General features: G+C 42.6%; 1 protein-coding gene across 1 annotated transcript; it reads right to left on the bottom strand.

Annotated features, from left to right (window-relative positions):
• Positions 1 to 1467: 1467 nt before the first annotated feature.
• get4 (guided entry of tail-anchored proteins factor 4) lies at positions 1468 to 9045 on the bottom strand. Its single transcript, XM_039787737.1, has 9 exons — positions 8849 to 9045; positions 7790 to 7868; positions 7526 to 7607; positions 6872 to 7021; positions 5418 to 5556; positions 4911 to 5051; positions 4633 to 4708; positions 4313 to 4385; positions 1468 to 3185 (listed from the first exon to the last, which is right to left on the bottom strand). Exons 1-9 carry the CDS (start codon positions 8986 to 8988, stop codon positions 3094 to 3096), a joined length of 972 nt encoding a protein of 323 aa, XP_039643671.1. The 5' UTR covers positions 8989 to 9045; the 3' UTR covers positions 1468 to 3093.
• Between the last annotated feature and the right edge of the window lie 6067 nt (positions 9046 to 15112).

The raw sequence follows: 15112 nt of genomic DNA, 5'->3' as shown, positions 1-15112 counted from the left end.
GTTCACACCAAGAGCGGTAACTAGAACCATCTCTATAAATATATAGTTTTGAAAATCGTTCTAACTCCAGTGGGTGTCAAGAGTCCGCGCCGCAACTGTTACGACAATGGCCAACGCTGATCGCTGGGATCACTTTCAGAGCGATTTGATGAACGATGGAAACAAATCAGAATCCATCTAAATTAACATCATGGCACGGCAGGGAGAGAGAGAACGCTGCGGAGAGATTGGTTTAATACAGGTAGTGGCGCCGGTAGACTCTTTTAGTTGATAAAATGGAGCATATTTGATTTCACGAATATGTAGGATATTACTCCTAGGGATGCACCGAATCCAGGATTATGGTTCGGATTCGGACAAATATTGGGCTTTTTGACGGGATTTGGTTTCTGCCGAACCTTTTAGAATTTTTTTTTCCCCCCCACTGAATCGAACCCTACTCTTGCACTACGCTGGTCGACGTGATGACGCCGCCGTTTATTACGGGAAGGTGTTTACGTAGGTGGAGCGTTCAATGCAGTAGGCTGTGAGAAAGTGAAAAATGGAACTCATGAGCAGAAAGTGTTGGCAGTACTTTCAGTCTAAAGAAGGTGATTCAAGTCCAGCCACATGTTCAATTTGCAATGCCGATTTGTCTCGTGGTGGCGAGGGCCCTAAACAACACACAACATCGCCGCTGTTAAAACATCCGAAAGAATACGAGTTGTGCACGAAGGAATCTACAGACAGCAGCCAAAATGCAGCGACTTCAGGTACGGCAAAGGAAGGACAGTCCCAGCTAAAAACTGGTGTTAACCATTTGTTTACTTCATTAATGTGTTTACTGTGTTAATGGACCGAGGATGGGAGTAGGATTTGGTATTCGGCAGAATGTTAACCAGTGGATTCGGTATTCGGCCAAACCCCAAAAATCTGGATTCGGTGCATCCCTAAATTGCTACAGACGTTCCTGTAATCCTACGTTGCAACGTTTGCTGTATCAGTGGATTATGCAGCATCAGCTGGAGCGCGCAGCGCGGGCTCGACGCCACGGTTTACAGAACGTTATCGCTCAGCAGTGTGGAGGCTCATGTTGCCGTGGTTAGCGTTCTTGGTGTGGACAGGCGTTTCAAGCGCAGTCATTTAAATATTGGCAGTTTCTCACTTGTTTTGTTATCAATCGGATGACCGCTGCGGTTCATGCGCATCGACAACTCAACACTGTTCCGTCTGTCCCTCTGTAGCACGGCCACGTCGAGCCAGCCCAAAATGGCCAATATTAAAGTTTATGAAAAACAAGCATGTCACTAGGAGTTACAGGTTTAAAAAGGAACCAATTAACCTGTGAGGTATTTAAAAAAAATAAGTCCAAACAACTAATTTTCATGGAATTATTTTCTATTTTTCCTTTTCCTTTGACTTTAGATTTTCTTTTCATTTTTTCCTAAAATATAACATTCCCAAAAAATGAGTTGAGTTTTACCGAGCTAGTTTGGTTCACACAATTATTTATTTTATCATCACTTATTTAGTATTGGCTATTTTGGAGTTTCACAATCCAACACAGATAATTACACAGAAGTGAATAAATATTATTCTACGTTGGAAGACCTTTGGACTTTCCTTGTTTCCTAGTATTAAACAGAAATTTGACCTGGACTGATCGAATGTCACCAAGACCATAAAGAAGCTGAAGTTGTGAGAAAAGAAAAAGCTGTCGAGAGAAAAGGAGCAGAGCGAGTGTGCTTTCTGTGGGCCGCTGATGAATGTTAGGCTACTGTAGGAATCACACTTCTGATGTGCACTGGCTGAACTGATGTTTGACTAACTTGTTTAAAAATCAGAAGAAGAAAAAAAAACGAAGAAAAACAGAATTGAACAAAAGCCAGAAATTGTCAGGTACCTTGAAAAGCAAGATTCACTCAAACAAAAAGGTTTTCACAGTGTCTCACTTCCCTCCTCTAAGAAAGATCACTTTACAGACTTGGAAGGTATAACCCCAACTTTGACTTTTTATTTTTCACAGCGACACGTAGACAGGCACCCAGAGCCAGCAAAACACAAACGCTTTAAGTGCTTTCAACACCTTATTGCCAGAATTTATTTTTTTAAAAAGCCCAAATTGGATTTTTTTCACATAATTCCCCTTTGGAGATGCAAACAGCAGCAGTTCAGCGAGTGCACGGTAAAAAGTGGGACCTCTACAGTGGAGCTATTTGTATACAGACAGCTGTATGTTTGCAGTAATTCACTAGAATAGAAGTTACAGCCCCCCCACTATAATCCGTGGGGGGGTGGGGGGAAGGTTTGTTTGGTTGATAATCGAGGTGCTTAATGACCTCTGATAATAACTTACAAAGAGCTTTGTTGTCTTTTTGTCCATATTGCTAAAAAGGACAAAGAGCACGAGAAACTGACAGCTCGCTTTGACTACATGTACAATATTAAACTTATTACTGAAAGAACAAGAGTTATAAACGGAGAAAGCGCCAACAGCAGCAACGCCACGGCTATGATCCGAGCTCAGTGTGGCTGTCGGGCAAACAAAAGCAGTTAAGTAGTTGTAGGGCGTTGACTAAACCCTCTTGTAATGACGTCGTTACCAACGTTATGAAGAGAACTTTCACTTGCGATGCCATCCTCTCCTCTGGGAGACTCCGACCCGTTCCCCATCTCTTGGGAGCAGGTTTTCACAGGGAGAGGGCAGTTTGTTAGCTCTGGTTTAAAAATCCTACACCCTAATCAGAGAGCAAGAGTCTTAAACTAACAAAACAAAACAAAAAAATGGTTAAAATAATATAATATAATAAATCTTACAACAATTCAACACGGGAAGAGTTTGCAGTTTGGGCGCAGTCAGTCCCGGCAGTGCTGAGAGGGATGTTTGGGCGGCCTGATACTTTTGGATTCTGGGATTTTAAGACTGGATGGGTGGGAAGAGGGGTTTTTTTTGGAAACCGCACGCCTCTGAAAACATGGACCGGCGCCTCGCCCCCCCCCCCGCCCTCTGTGTGGAGGTGAAGGAGGGAGGCGACGCCGTCTTCCTCTTTTTGGGTGTGTATGTGTGCGTCTGTGTGTGTGTGTTCGTTTGTTCTCTTTGTCCCGGGGGCAGGCTCAGTCCAGCTCTATGGGGCTGCTGTCCTCCTGGGCTTCTTCGGCGCCGTCATCCTCCTCGCCCGAACCCATCAGGCTGTTCAGCAGGTTTCCTGCAGGATGCAACACAGTCAGCATCCCTCTGTGCATACAGTAGTGCAATGGTCTACGGTACAAAATTGGGAAATGCACTCCCTCACTTTCTTCCAGAGAGTTCGGTGACAAGATTGATACCACACTCTCGTATCTATCTTTCTATCTATCCATCTATCGCCAGCAGCCAGTTCAAAAAGGTAACTAAATCTTCCTCCCAGCACATTTTAAGCTCACAAAACCTGCAGCACAATCTAACCTACCTGACAACAGGAAGTCACTGCCATATTTGCCATACAGACACGAGAGTGGTCAATTAACTTAGCAAGAAAGTGTTCTTTAATATCTATAATAAACCATCATACACAAAACTTGAGACAATATTACGTTTGTGTATTTGATTAGAACAATTTATTGCGGCACATTTGTAAAACCTGAGGGGTTGAACAGTGGGACTCAGAGTGAACAGTGATGGAAAGCTGAGTCACATCAAGACACATACAGGGAACAAAACTTAAAAAAGGTCCCATGGCATGAAAATTTCACTTTATGGAGGTTTTTTTAACATTAATATGAGTTCCCCCAGCCTGCCTATGGTCCCCCCCCATTGGCTAGAAATGACAATAGGTGTAAACCGAGCCCTGGGTGTCCTGCTCTGCCTTTGAGAAAATGAAAGCTCTGATGGGCCGATCCTTATGACGTCATAAGGAGCGAGGTTACCTCCCCTTTCTCTGCTTTGGCTGCCCAGAGAATTTGGCCCACCCATGAGAAGAAGAGACATCATGGCTTTCAAACAAGCAAAGTGACAGTTGGTCAAGGCCACACCCCCACCCTCCACCTTGCCCCCCCCCTCTCTCCTCCTCAATAGCTCCAGACACAGAAATGGCACATACTAAGGAAAGCTCATTGTGGGACTGGCTCTTGTGGCTGTAATTCTGCTCCAAGGCTGAATTTCAGGAAAGAGACTTCAGATACAGTATTAGGAGACCACTAAAGGTCTATATAAAAGCATCCAAAGAGAACCATGTCATGGGACCCTTAATACAAAACACGCACAACTTCAGTGACACAAATACAGCTGATCAGTAACTTTTGTGTAAATTATCCTCAACGTCGGCTCAAATGAACAACGTCTTGGTTCACTCACCTAGCAGTCCACCGTACGATGGGGACTGTTTGGGCGGAACGCCGAAGAAAACCTGTCCTATTCTGTCGAGATACTGAGGAAACGGGAAGATGTCCAAAAGAAGAGATGAGGAGGAGGAGAGAGAGAGAGAGGGGGACACGGTTGTGAAAGACGTGTTACAAAAAACAGGAGGGAAATATTCCATCACAACATCGCAAGCATAAGAAATATTTGACATACAGTATGGTGTATTGCAGCTGCACTCACATCAATGAAGGCCATTTCATACATGATTCATGGGAGGAAATAACTTGAGCATCAGCTGATTTTTTTACGCTCACCTCATTATACATGGGGTCCCTCTTCAGGGAAGGTTGATATTGCTCACATAACACTGTGAAAACTGTTAATTTACCCCTGGAGAAACAAAGAGAAGAACGGAGAGAACGCTCTCCGTTAAATTTGCTTATTACATGCTCAGGGCAGACTGCTGAAGGAGTCTGTAGAGACGTACGACAGAGTAAGACATTAGGTCATAATACATTCAATATATATTTTAGGCAAATACATGTTATCTATACCTAGGTTTTTGAGGGTGTATACAAGAAATACAACTCACCCATCCACTGCCAGCAGCAGAAACCAGATAAAGTTTAGTAGGGGCTGGACGAAGGGAGGGCCCTTCTCTATGGACGGGTGTTTCTCTGTGTATGTGCTGAACACCACGGAAGCGCTGTTTTTGTTCTTTAAGCATAGGAACCTGGAGGGTGGAGGTTGAGAGTAGGGAAAGGACAGAAATAGAAAAAAGGGACAGAGGATAAAGACAAAAAGGAGAAGATGGGACAGAAGGGACATTAGAGAGCCGGCAAACCAGAAAACACCGAAAGATTAACAGATACTTAAAAATAATAAAATAAATACTGCTGACAGACAGAAAAGGGATATGACTGCAGACCAAACATGCTGGAGGAGGATGCATCAATACCACTATCTCCACAGATTGTGAATACAACCCCTTAAATCCAACAAAAAGTTCAGATCACATTTAGTATCAATACGGACTACTGCTGTACACATTTCCAGGTTAGAAGTTTGTTTAACTAACGAATATTGGCATTTCACTTACTGTAGGACGGCCTGCGCCACAAACATGTCGATTTCGCTGCGGTAGCCTCGTGCCGCTGAATACTCCACCAGCATCTGTGCACAGCCCTCCCCGTCAGACGAATGCAGGAAGTGGTAACGAGACTCGCTGTAGTTTTGCTCTGGACACACAATAAATATTTCCATAGTCAATAGTTTAACTGTAATGATATTAACACACAGGGACAGGGCAGCTTGTAAAATAGTAATGGCAACACACCCCCCTCGCCCGTAGCACACAACGGATATGGCATACTGACGGAAAATGCTGAAAGCTAGGATGTGACAATCTAGGGGATGAGTGGAATACAGTCTGCGCTTTCCTGGAGGGGTAAGGCCTCTTTACAGTCGCCGTTCCTGACCTGTCGCGCAACAACGTGACGCCAAAATAACTTTGATCTCGCTGGTGCGCCAGGATTTAAAGTACACGACCAGAGGTCGTGCACCACTATTTTTTTTAGCAGCGCACGACAAAGCGGAAACAGGAAGCATGGACGAGTTAGAGGGCAAGCTTTCCGAGCAAGTGCGCCAATAGCAACTGCATTCTGAGTAACTCTGAGAGCCAGGACTCAAGAGTTCTCTTCTAAACTTACTGGATTAAGGAGTTCTTTTACGGTGAATGAAAGGCTCGAATCGTTGTGCAGACATTCTGAAGTATTCAAAGAACTTCGTCTATCGTTCTCATTTGTTTCACAAGGATATTGAACTCGCCATATTTAGGTCTGGCGTTATTCAAAAGGACGAACATTCCACCTTCATTTTCTTCGTTTCTTTGCAAGCATGCTCAAAAGCAGTTGTTCTTCCTCATCCATTGACTCCAATATAGCCTTAGCCACTGGTAACATTGACGTCCATGCTGTTGCCGCTGCCAGTTCTGCCGTTGTTTACCTTCTTCTTGTCGTCCGTAGAAAAAGCAAAGTCGGTAGCCTTTCCTCATTAGCAACCCATCTGTTCAGGAGAAGACTGCAACTAGTGTCGCGACCACCACACACGAGAACACGAGTTACATCACACTGTCGCGCGACAGGTCGGGAATGGCGAGTATACTCAACACTTTAACATGTGTCAATGCGGAGAAAGAGGACAGTTCCTAATATGACGCGGGTTGACACACCATCATGAGGCTGCTGGTGTGTGAGCTTACAAAGCAAACAACTGGCATGGGTGTTTTGATGCACATAATATGCTGCCTTTGAGTGTATGCTTCAGTTGCATATGTTAGGATGGTAAGCATGTTGATGACTTTGACTGCTATAGATATTTGGATAATTGATGAAATTATTTGAGAGATTCAAATGCTTTTAGTCAATTACTAAGTAAAATTGCTGTTCCCAGCCTCTCAACTATCTGTTTGTACATCATTACATTCAACATTTATCACAACTTGTAATAAGCATTTTCCTCTACACTTTATAAACTAAATAAGTCAGTCATTACCTTTCCACAAGGTGACAGCTAGCAGCTGGTGTAGTTTTGGGTGACCCAACTTGCCAGACCCTCCTGTGGACCATTTCAAGGCTCTGGACACAAACGCTACTCTCTCTGGAGAGTTCGGGTCCATCCGGCTGAACAGCTTAGCCAGGCATTCTGCTCCACACACACACACACACACACACACACACACACACACACACACACACACACACACACACACACACACACAGTCAGAGAATGTCCCTTCTACCCTTCTTGTGGAAGGTGGATTTCTGAATATCATGACAATGTAATGCTGCAGCGTTTTTAAATGATTACACAGACAGATCCCAAACAAATCCATGATATGACTACAGTATCAAGGCCAATCAATACTGGATCTGTATTGGCTATACATGTAAAGCCCAATCCATCACCTACTTTGATCTGGGTATGCCAGGTGTCAAAAATGCAACCGCATTAATAGAATGGTTCTTTTTGATCAGGACATACTGTAAACAATGTATAATGTATATCTTTTTACATTTCAACATTGGCCATTTTTTCCAATGGTTACATTATTTTTGTAAAGCATAATTCAATTCCATAAACAAACTGAATTGTACTGCCATTTAATGGCACATTGGAGTCTTTTAAAGGCTCAAGGCTGCCACTTACCTAATACTTCATCGTCGACTTTAGTCTCCGATTTCTCAAACACCTCCAGGACCAGCATGGACAGGTCCGCTGCACTGTTTTGCTGGAAAGAATTTGATATTTTACATAAGCGCATCGCAGGATGGAACAGCTACTTGGAAATAAGACATCATAATTTCCCTATCTGGGGTGTTTTCATGGACATGTGCACACATGTCACATTTAACACTTGGTGTGGGATATACCAGGCCAGCTAATAGAGCAGAAATCTAGTACAGCATGTACCTGGTTATAGCTGAAGAAGAGCAGAGCGCCATTGTACATCAGCTCCCTGGCCTCAGCATGTTTCGCCTGTGACATGTACCTGATGGAAGACATGGGTGTCACATCACACATGAGATCTGCTTATCGAGACACACACACACGAGTTTTTTTTTTACGTCACTTAAGACCATTTTGGCATTGGGCCGCAAGATAAGATGCACTTAGGTTTTGCTTAAGATACAAAACTCATTCTGTGCAATGGAGAAGGACCGCCTTTAACTGGACTGGATTCAGAACAAATCACCTATTTTGGTAAACTATGTGTAGGCAGATAGCCAACCAACTAATCTATTCATTACCCCAAACAGCATCTAACGTTAAGGTTATATACTGCATTAGAGCAGGTAGCTACAACGTTATGTACACAAGTAGCAAAGTGTCTGAACGTCCCTTATGAAACAGACAGATACTGGAAAACAGATTACACTGATGATGACTACTTAGCTAGACTTATTTAAAATTCGTGACGTTGAACATAACTAGCTGTTAATCAAGATTTAATTTTTTTTACTAGGCAGTTGACAAAAACGTGTCTAACGTTAGCCTTCATAGTTCAGACTGCGGCTATTTGGCTACATGCTATCACCAGCTGTACCTTAGCTAGCTACTGCTTCAACACACGTTTAAGAAACGACAACGGTTAAAAAAGCAGTAAGCCGCTATAATCTGTTCTTTTACAGTTCAAGTATATTTACCACGGTATTAACACTGCCTTGTATTAGCTGTCCAGCTAACTCGGCTTCGGCTAATGCTATTATCACTTCTGTTGCTAAACACATAGCTAGCTTGCTAACTAGCCCTAGTTAGCAGTCCCATTTTGTGATTAGCTATAGATCGACAACACAGCTGTCCAAACAAACAGACGGACCAACATGGGTGGGCGGGTCCGCGGTGAAGTTTACCCAATCACAAACGGCCAGGCATAGCAGCAAGGTTGAGTGTAGAATGATCTGGAACAGAGAGGCCCCAAAGCCAACTGACAATTACAACTGCACCTACTGACATGAAACGAATTCTTACCTAAAAAATAAAGTCCTGTACATCTGATGTGCTTCATAGTAATCCCCTTTTTCTACACTGGCTCGCAGTTTTCCTTCGACCCTCTGTACGCCTCCACGGTTTCTGGCACTTGAGCACTTCAGAGACTCCTGCTCCGACATCGTTGTTGCTCTGCACAGCAGCGCTCGAGAGCCAAATGTTGACAGTGGAAATCCTGAAAGCTTTAACAGACCCTCTTCGCTTGCCGTAGCCGGCGTGTTGTGGTGTAGGTGTGTACCATGGCTGTTTTATATTAAGGTGAGTACACAAACTGACACAGTTCATAAATGCGTGATTTGGCTATGCTAATAACGCAGAAGGCAGCATTATTATGGAAAATAAAACTACTCGGTAGTTAGTGAAAGGTGCTTAATGTGTCGAAACAACACACCTTCCCTGTAATCCAGAGAATGTCTTCTCATTTAAAAGGGGAACGCCACCTAAATTAAGAATTCGAAAATGTTATTTCCAAGGCCTAGGAAAGTTCAATCAATATTTGTGAGCAAAGCCAGAAACCAGAGAAGTAATGGTGTGTTCCATTTAAAATGAGTTCCCAGTTGGAAATTCCAACTGTAGCTGGAAATGTTAACTGTACTTAATCCTTACCCTCACCAGTTATACAAAATGAACATGAAAAGATATTCAACCATTTGCATCTCATTTTCTTCTTACATACGACTGCATTGACATATTCAAACATTTAACTGCCAGATAAAAATGTTCCATTTTCTGTACAAGGACACGTAGCAACTCATAATGTAATACCTGCACATGATGTAATAATTTAAATGTAATAAAAGCTCATCATGTTCTAATCAAAACATAGGCTTAATGCAAGAAAACCATGAGCTCATTACATAATAAAAGTTGTGTGCATAATGTAGTAGGCCTAATAAGTTATTACATAATGAGAAAATGATTACATTGTAAACTAAGCACAAAAACTTGAATAATGTAATACATTCAGTGCATAGTGTAAGTACTCTCCTCGTCTTCTTAAAGCATAGAACCCTTGTAGTTTTACATGACACAAGTGGAGTCCTTAATTTAAAGCAACTGGACATTTTCATCAATCAGTTCCAAAGTGATGAAGCCTCTTGGATGTGCGACAAAATTCAGGACTACAAGATATCCAGTGACCTGGACAAATAAGAACCTTAACAGAGATGATGCTGAAAGGCATGCCCTATCTCTATGTTAACATTCCGGACTTGAGGGGATGTTCACATGACTTTTCCCAGTTGGTAACTAGTTTATTTGATTATTCCATCACCTCATGAATGGAGAACAAATGCCACATCTCGCAATGTTGACAAAAGTAAAATAATAAATCTCCGTGATTCAGATCCCCTCCAAAGTTTAATGGACTATCCCAGGGCCAATGCTAAACCCTTCCACCAAGTTTAATGAAAATCAGGCCAGGAGTTTTTCTGTAACCCTGCTGACAGACAGACAGCCTTCAGACAAACAGAGCTTTGAGATTGATACGAGACTAGATATCACCTTAGATTTTGGATATCGTAATATCATAATATGGTATAAGTGTTGTCTTTTCCTGGTTCGAAAGGCTGCATTACAGTAAAGTGATGTCATTTTCTGAACTTACCAGACTGTTGTAACTGTTCTATTATTTGCCTTTACCCACTTAGTAATTAAATCCAAATTACTGATCATTATTTATTAAAAATATCATTGTGTAAATAGTTTGTGAAAGCACCATTAGTCAACACTACAATATCGTTGCGGTATCGATATCGAGGTATTTGGTCAAAAATATCGTGATATTTGATTTTCTCCATATCGCCCAGCCCTAAGAAAAGGTGTGGCAGACAATAGCAGACCGTCTGAATGATAGTCTAAAACATACATTTTAAAGGTAAATTTTTGGGGCATTTTTTGGCCTTTATTTATATGATGAAGACATGAAAGGGGAGAGAGAGGGGGAATGACATGCAGCAAAGGGCCGCAGGTCAGAGTCAAACCCGTGGCCGCTGCGTCGAGGAGTAAACCTCTAAATACGGGTGCGTGCTCTACCAAGTGAGCTACCCAGCACCCTATAGTGTAATTCCTGACTGTGATCCTGAAACTCTTTTTTATTATTTGTATAAAAATCAACTGTTATTTTATCTTAGTGGATTTGTGATTCTTTCTTGGTTGGTCACAGAAACTTACAGATCCCATAGTTTTGGGTTAATTTCCTAGGATGTAACTGTTGGATGATACCTGGAAAGGACTTTGTAATTTGGTAAAGGAAATGGACAGTATTCAATTGGCACCATTCCAATTAATTCTAGCCAATTTGTTCCTAGAGAAATTTGTCTAGAGGCAATTAACAATTCAATATAGTATAATACAGTTTAAATGGAGCAGATATTTTTAAGAAAACTCCTTTGGAAAGCAACTTAGTCTTTCCCTTGTCATTAGTGCCAACAAGACATAATTCTTTCATGGAATCTTGCAAGGAAATTGTTAGAATATAATGACCCGAAAACAAAGCGTCTCCAAACTTTCTTGGTCACAACAGGAAAGACCTTCAAGAGGTCAAGACTGTCATTCTTGAATTTCTGTTTGTGATCCTGTTTCATGGTGCTGCCTTTGAGGGCATATATATTCAGATGACAGCAGTGTGCTAACCTCTATAATTCTAGCATACAAGAACACTCAGAACAAGGCTTAATCATAGACCACCTTGTTTTTTTGTCATTTCCCAAACTGATACACTCCCTAAATTCCTGATCCACAGAGAGAGAAGAGCATTCTTAAGGGAGGGCAGATCTGGTATGTAGGGCGTCTGTGTTTTCCTTTCCTCCTATCTTTTATACTCTCTCTGTAGTAACAGAGAGAGTGTAAAAGATACGTGGCCTCTTCTGTTTCGGTCTTCACCGTGTCGGAGAGCTCTGTGAGGCAGGGAGGAAGACAGATGTGCATGGTGTGGTATGGTCAGGGTGCGGGGGCTGCATTAGGGAGTTACCGGAGCCATGGGTCAGGCTTTTCAGCGTTGCCAAAATGTCTGGCAGCATCCATCATCGGCATCCGCTTATCTGTGGTCAAGTCGCAGGGGAAGCAGCTCCAGCAGGGGAGCCCAAACTTCCCTTTCCCGAGCCACATTAGCCAGCTCTGACTGGGGGATCATGAGGCGTTCCCAGGCCAGGTTGGAGATATAATCCCTCCACCTAGTCCTGGGTCTTCCCCGAGGCCTCCTCCCAGCTGGACGTGCCTGGAACACCTCCCTAGGGAGGCGCCCAGGGGGCATCCTTACCAGATGCCCATACCACCTCAACTGGCTCCTTTCGACGCAAATGACCAGCGGCTCTACTCCGAGTTCTTCACAGATGACTGAGCTTTTCAACCTATCTCTAAGGGAGACGCCAGCCACCCTCCTGAGGAAACCCATTTTGGCCGCTTGTACCCTGGATCTCGTTCTTTCGGTCGTGACCCAGCCTTGATAACCATAGTTGAGGGTAGGAATGAGAATTGACCGGTAGATCAAGAGCTTTGCCTTCTGGCTCAGCTCTGGTGCGGTGTCTGGCTGCAGGTTGTTACAATTACATACTGCAGTTAGTAGTGTGCAGCCACCAGCCTGTCAAGAGGCCTTTTTCCGAATGAGTTATAAGCAGATGCATTTGGGTATGAACAGATTATCAGTTGGTTTCCATCAAAGCAGAAGCAAAACAAACGGTACCCAGTGGATGATGCTGAAGGTGTGGATACTCTTAAAAACTCCCTCATGAACTCACTTAAGATGCTTTTCGTTCCACAATAGAGAGATTATATTTATTAATTTCTTCTTTAAAATCTTGGGAAACGTTAATTGTAGCTCTTGCCAGTCTGTGACAACAAATGTGGGCTCTTATTCCTCCATGACATCGTGGACTACTTTTAACAACTGCAGCATGTGCTCACACTATGATTATAGTGCATTTGCATCATGCTACGCTCATCCTCTGTTATCGTAGCCTTCTATAGTTCATTTAAAAAAGTTAAATGAACTATAAATAAACAAACAAAGCACAGAAAGCCGCTTTCATGCCTGCATTTTTATTCATGATACAAAAAAAATCAATAAATAACACAGTATTACAGAAATCTAACGTGCAGATCCTTTCTTACCTTTTTGGTGACCATGGCACCTGATTTAGGAATCAGTCAAATAAGGAACATTAGGGATGACTAATTCCGAAGTCAATAGCCCCTTTCCGACCGGAGGGATTTTTGCAGTTCCTAGAACATAACGTTCCCAGAACCCTTTTTTTTTTCTCCTGTTCCGACTGGACCAATTTGGGGATTATTAACTTCCTCTGGCCACAGTTCCTGTAAAAGCCGGTACACACCAACCAGACGGCCGATCCTCGGCAGAAAAGCCAGTCGAGATGATCAGTGGGGTCCCCGAGGTCCAAAAAACTGCCTCGGGACACACTGAGGCGACACCGACATGAGAAACGTAATACGTCTCCATAGCAGCAGGCGGCGCTACTCTGTATTGTTGCCCAAGAAATGAAAACCGACAGCTTATTGGACGAACGCGTCACATGGGTTTGTTTTCTCCGGAAATTCAAGGCCAGACTGTCATGGCGGCTCGTTCAGAATACGATCTCATATTGGACTAAAATAGTTCACTGAAACCGGTTTCTGAAAACATTTTAAGCGAGAAACAGGCCATTGCTGAATCTGTCTTCATTTCAGCTCAACAAAGGTCAGTTTAAAAGATTTTTGTCAGATTTTGAGAGACTCTAGTCGGGTGACTCCCGACTGCCCTGCCGCCGACTGAACATGTCAGGTCGGCCAAAACGAACGCCGACAGCCCCCCAGACAGACACGGCACGGGACACACTGAACAGACTCGAGTCACTGACCTCGCCAGACTGTCCAACGGCCGATAATCGGCCCTGTGTGTCCCGGCCTTTACTCTTTCAGCTCCTACTTCAGGGCAGGGTCATTTCCCTTTTCCGCATAGTGGTGCAGGCTGTGGGCTGTGATTATAATAACAAAAGGTCAGTTCCTATGGCCACTTGGCAAATGCAAATGGCAAACCGGTTTTGGGGGAGAGTAGTTAGTAGAACTGTTTTAGAAGTCGACTGTTGTTGAATACGTTCCTGTAACTACTTGGTCGGAAAGAGGCTATAGTCCCTATCCTAAGATAGATAGTAAAAGAGTATTACACAAGAATCCTAATTTCCCCAAATCCTAAAAAAAACTTTAGGGTAACCGTTGAGCTGTCCCAACTTTCACTTTTCCTCCAGGTATTGTTTGTTAAAGTCAGTCTATATGTATAGGAATCTTAAAGTGCTCATATTATGCTTTTTGGCTTTTTCTTTATTGTGTTATATATCTTTTTTTGTGCATTTTATAGGTTTACAAAGTGAAAAAGCCCAAAGTCCACCCCAAACGCTGTTCACAAACTGCTCCAAACAGCTCTATTGTAGTCCAGCCTTTACTTCAGAGACAAACGTGCGTCACTTTGTAACACACGTTATAATGCTCGCCTAGCTGCTGGCGTGGCACCCCCTCATACTCTGCTTCTGACTGGCTAGTAGTCCTTACCTAGGTACTGCACATGTGCGACTCCCAACAAAGATGGAACAGAAGTGCGATGCCTCACTCTGTAGCTAAAACAGAGAGCTCAACACACAGGGTGAAAAGAGGAGCTGCAGCAATGTGCAGTACAACAAAAATATGGTGTTTTTTGAAAATTAAACCATGTAAACCTATTCTGATATTCTCTAAATACAATTATGAACCTGAAAATGAGCAGAATATGAGCACTTTAATATCATAAGTATACTCTCTACAACCTTTACACGTCCTGCCAAAATGAATGAATTGCAGTCCCAAAAACTATGATAATATTTGGAATTCACAAAACCACATTGTCTGCAGCAAGTGAAGTCCTCTCATAAACTTTTTTTTTTCTTCTATGGAAAAAGTGTATTACATTCTTCCAGCAATAATCTCTCCACTTCAGAAAGGCGGTTGTTAATAATAAATAAAGACTCTCATGCTTTCTCTATCAATGTTAAAATACATCATTGTTCCCATTTCTTCTTTCACATATGCTGTAGAGATTGCTTTCTGGTTCAAAAATCCATTGTAGATTTTAGAAATAAATTCTGTTAGGCTTTGTGATCCATAAGATGAGTAAAATGCATTCATTTTGCCCTTTTGTGTTTCTTCTATATCCACCTATGATTACTTAATAAAGAAAAATGTAGAACCTTTTTATCACATTCCATGTTTTCAGAGGTAGAC

The sequence above is a fragment of the Perca fluviatilis genome, chromosome 21, assembly GCF_010015445.1.
Source record: "Perca fluviatilis chromosome 21, GENO_Pfluv_1.0, whole genome shotgun sequence".
Classification (NCBI taxonomy): Eukaryota; Metazoa; Chordata; class Actinopteri; order Perciformes; family Percidae; genus Perca; species Perca fluviatilis.
This window is presented reverse-complemented; position numbering and strand designations above follow the sequence as displayed.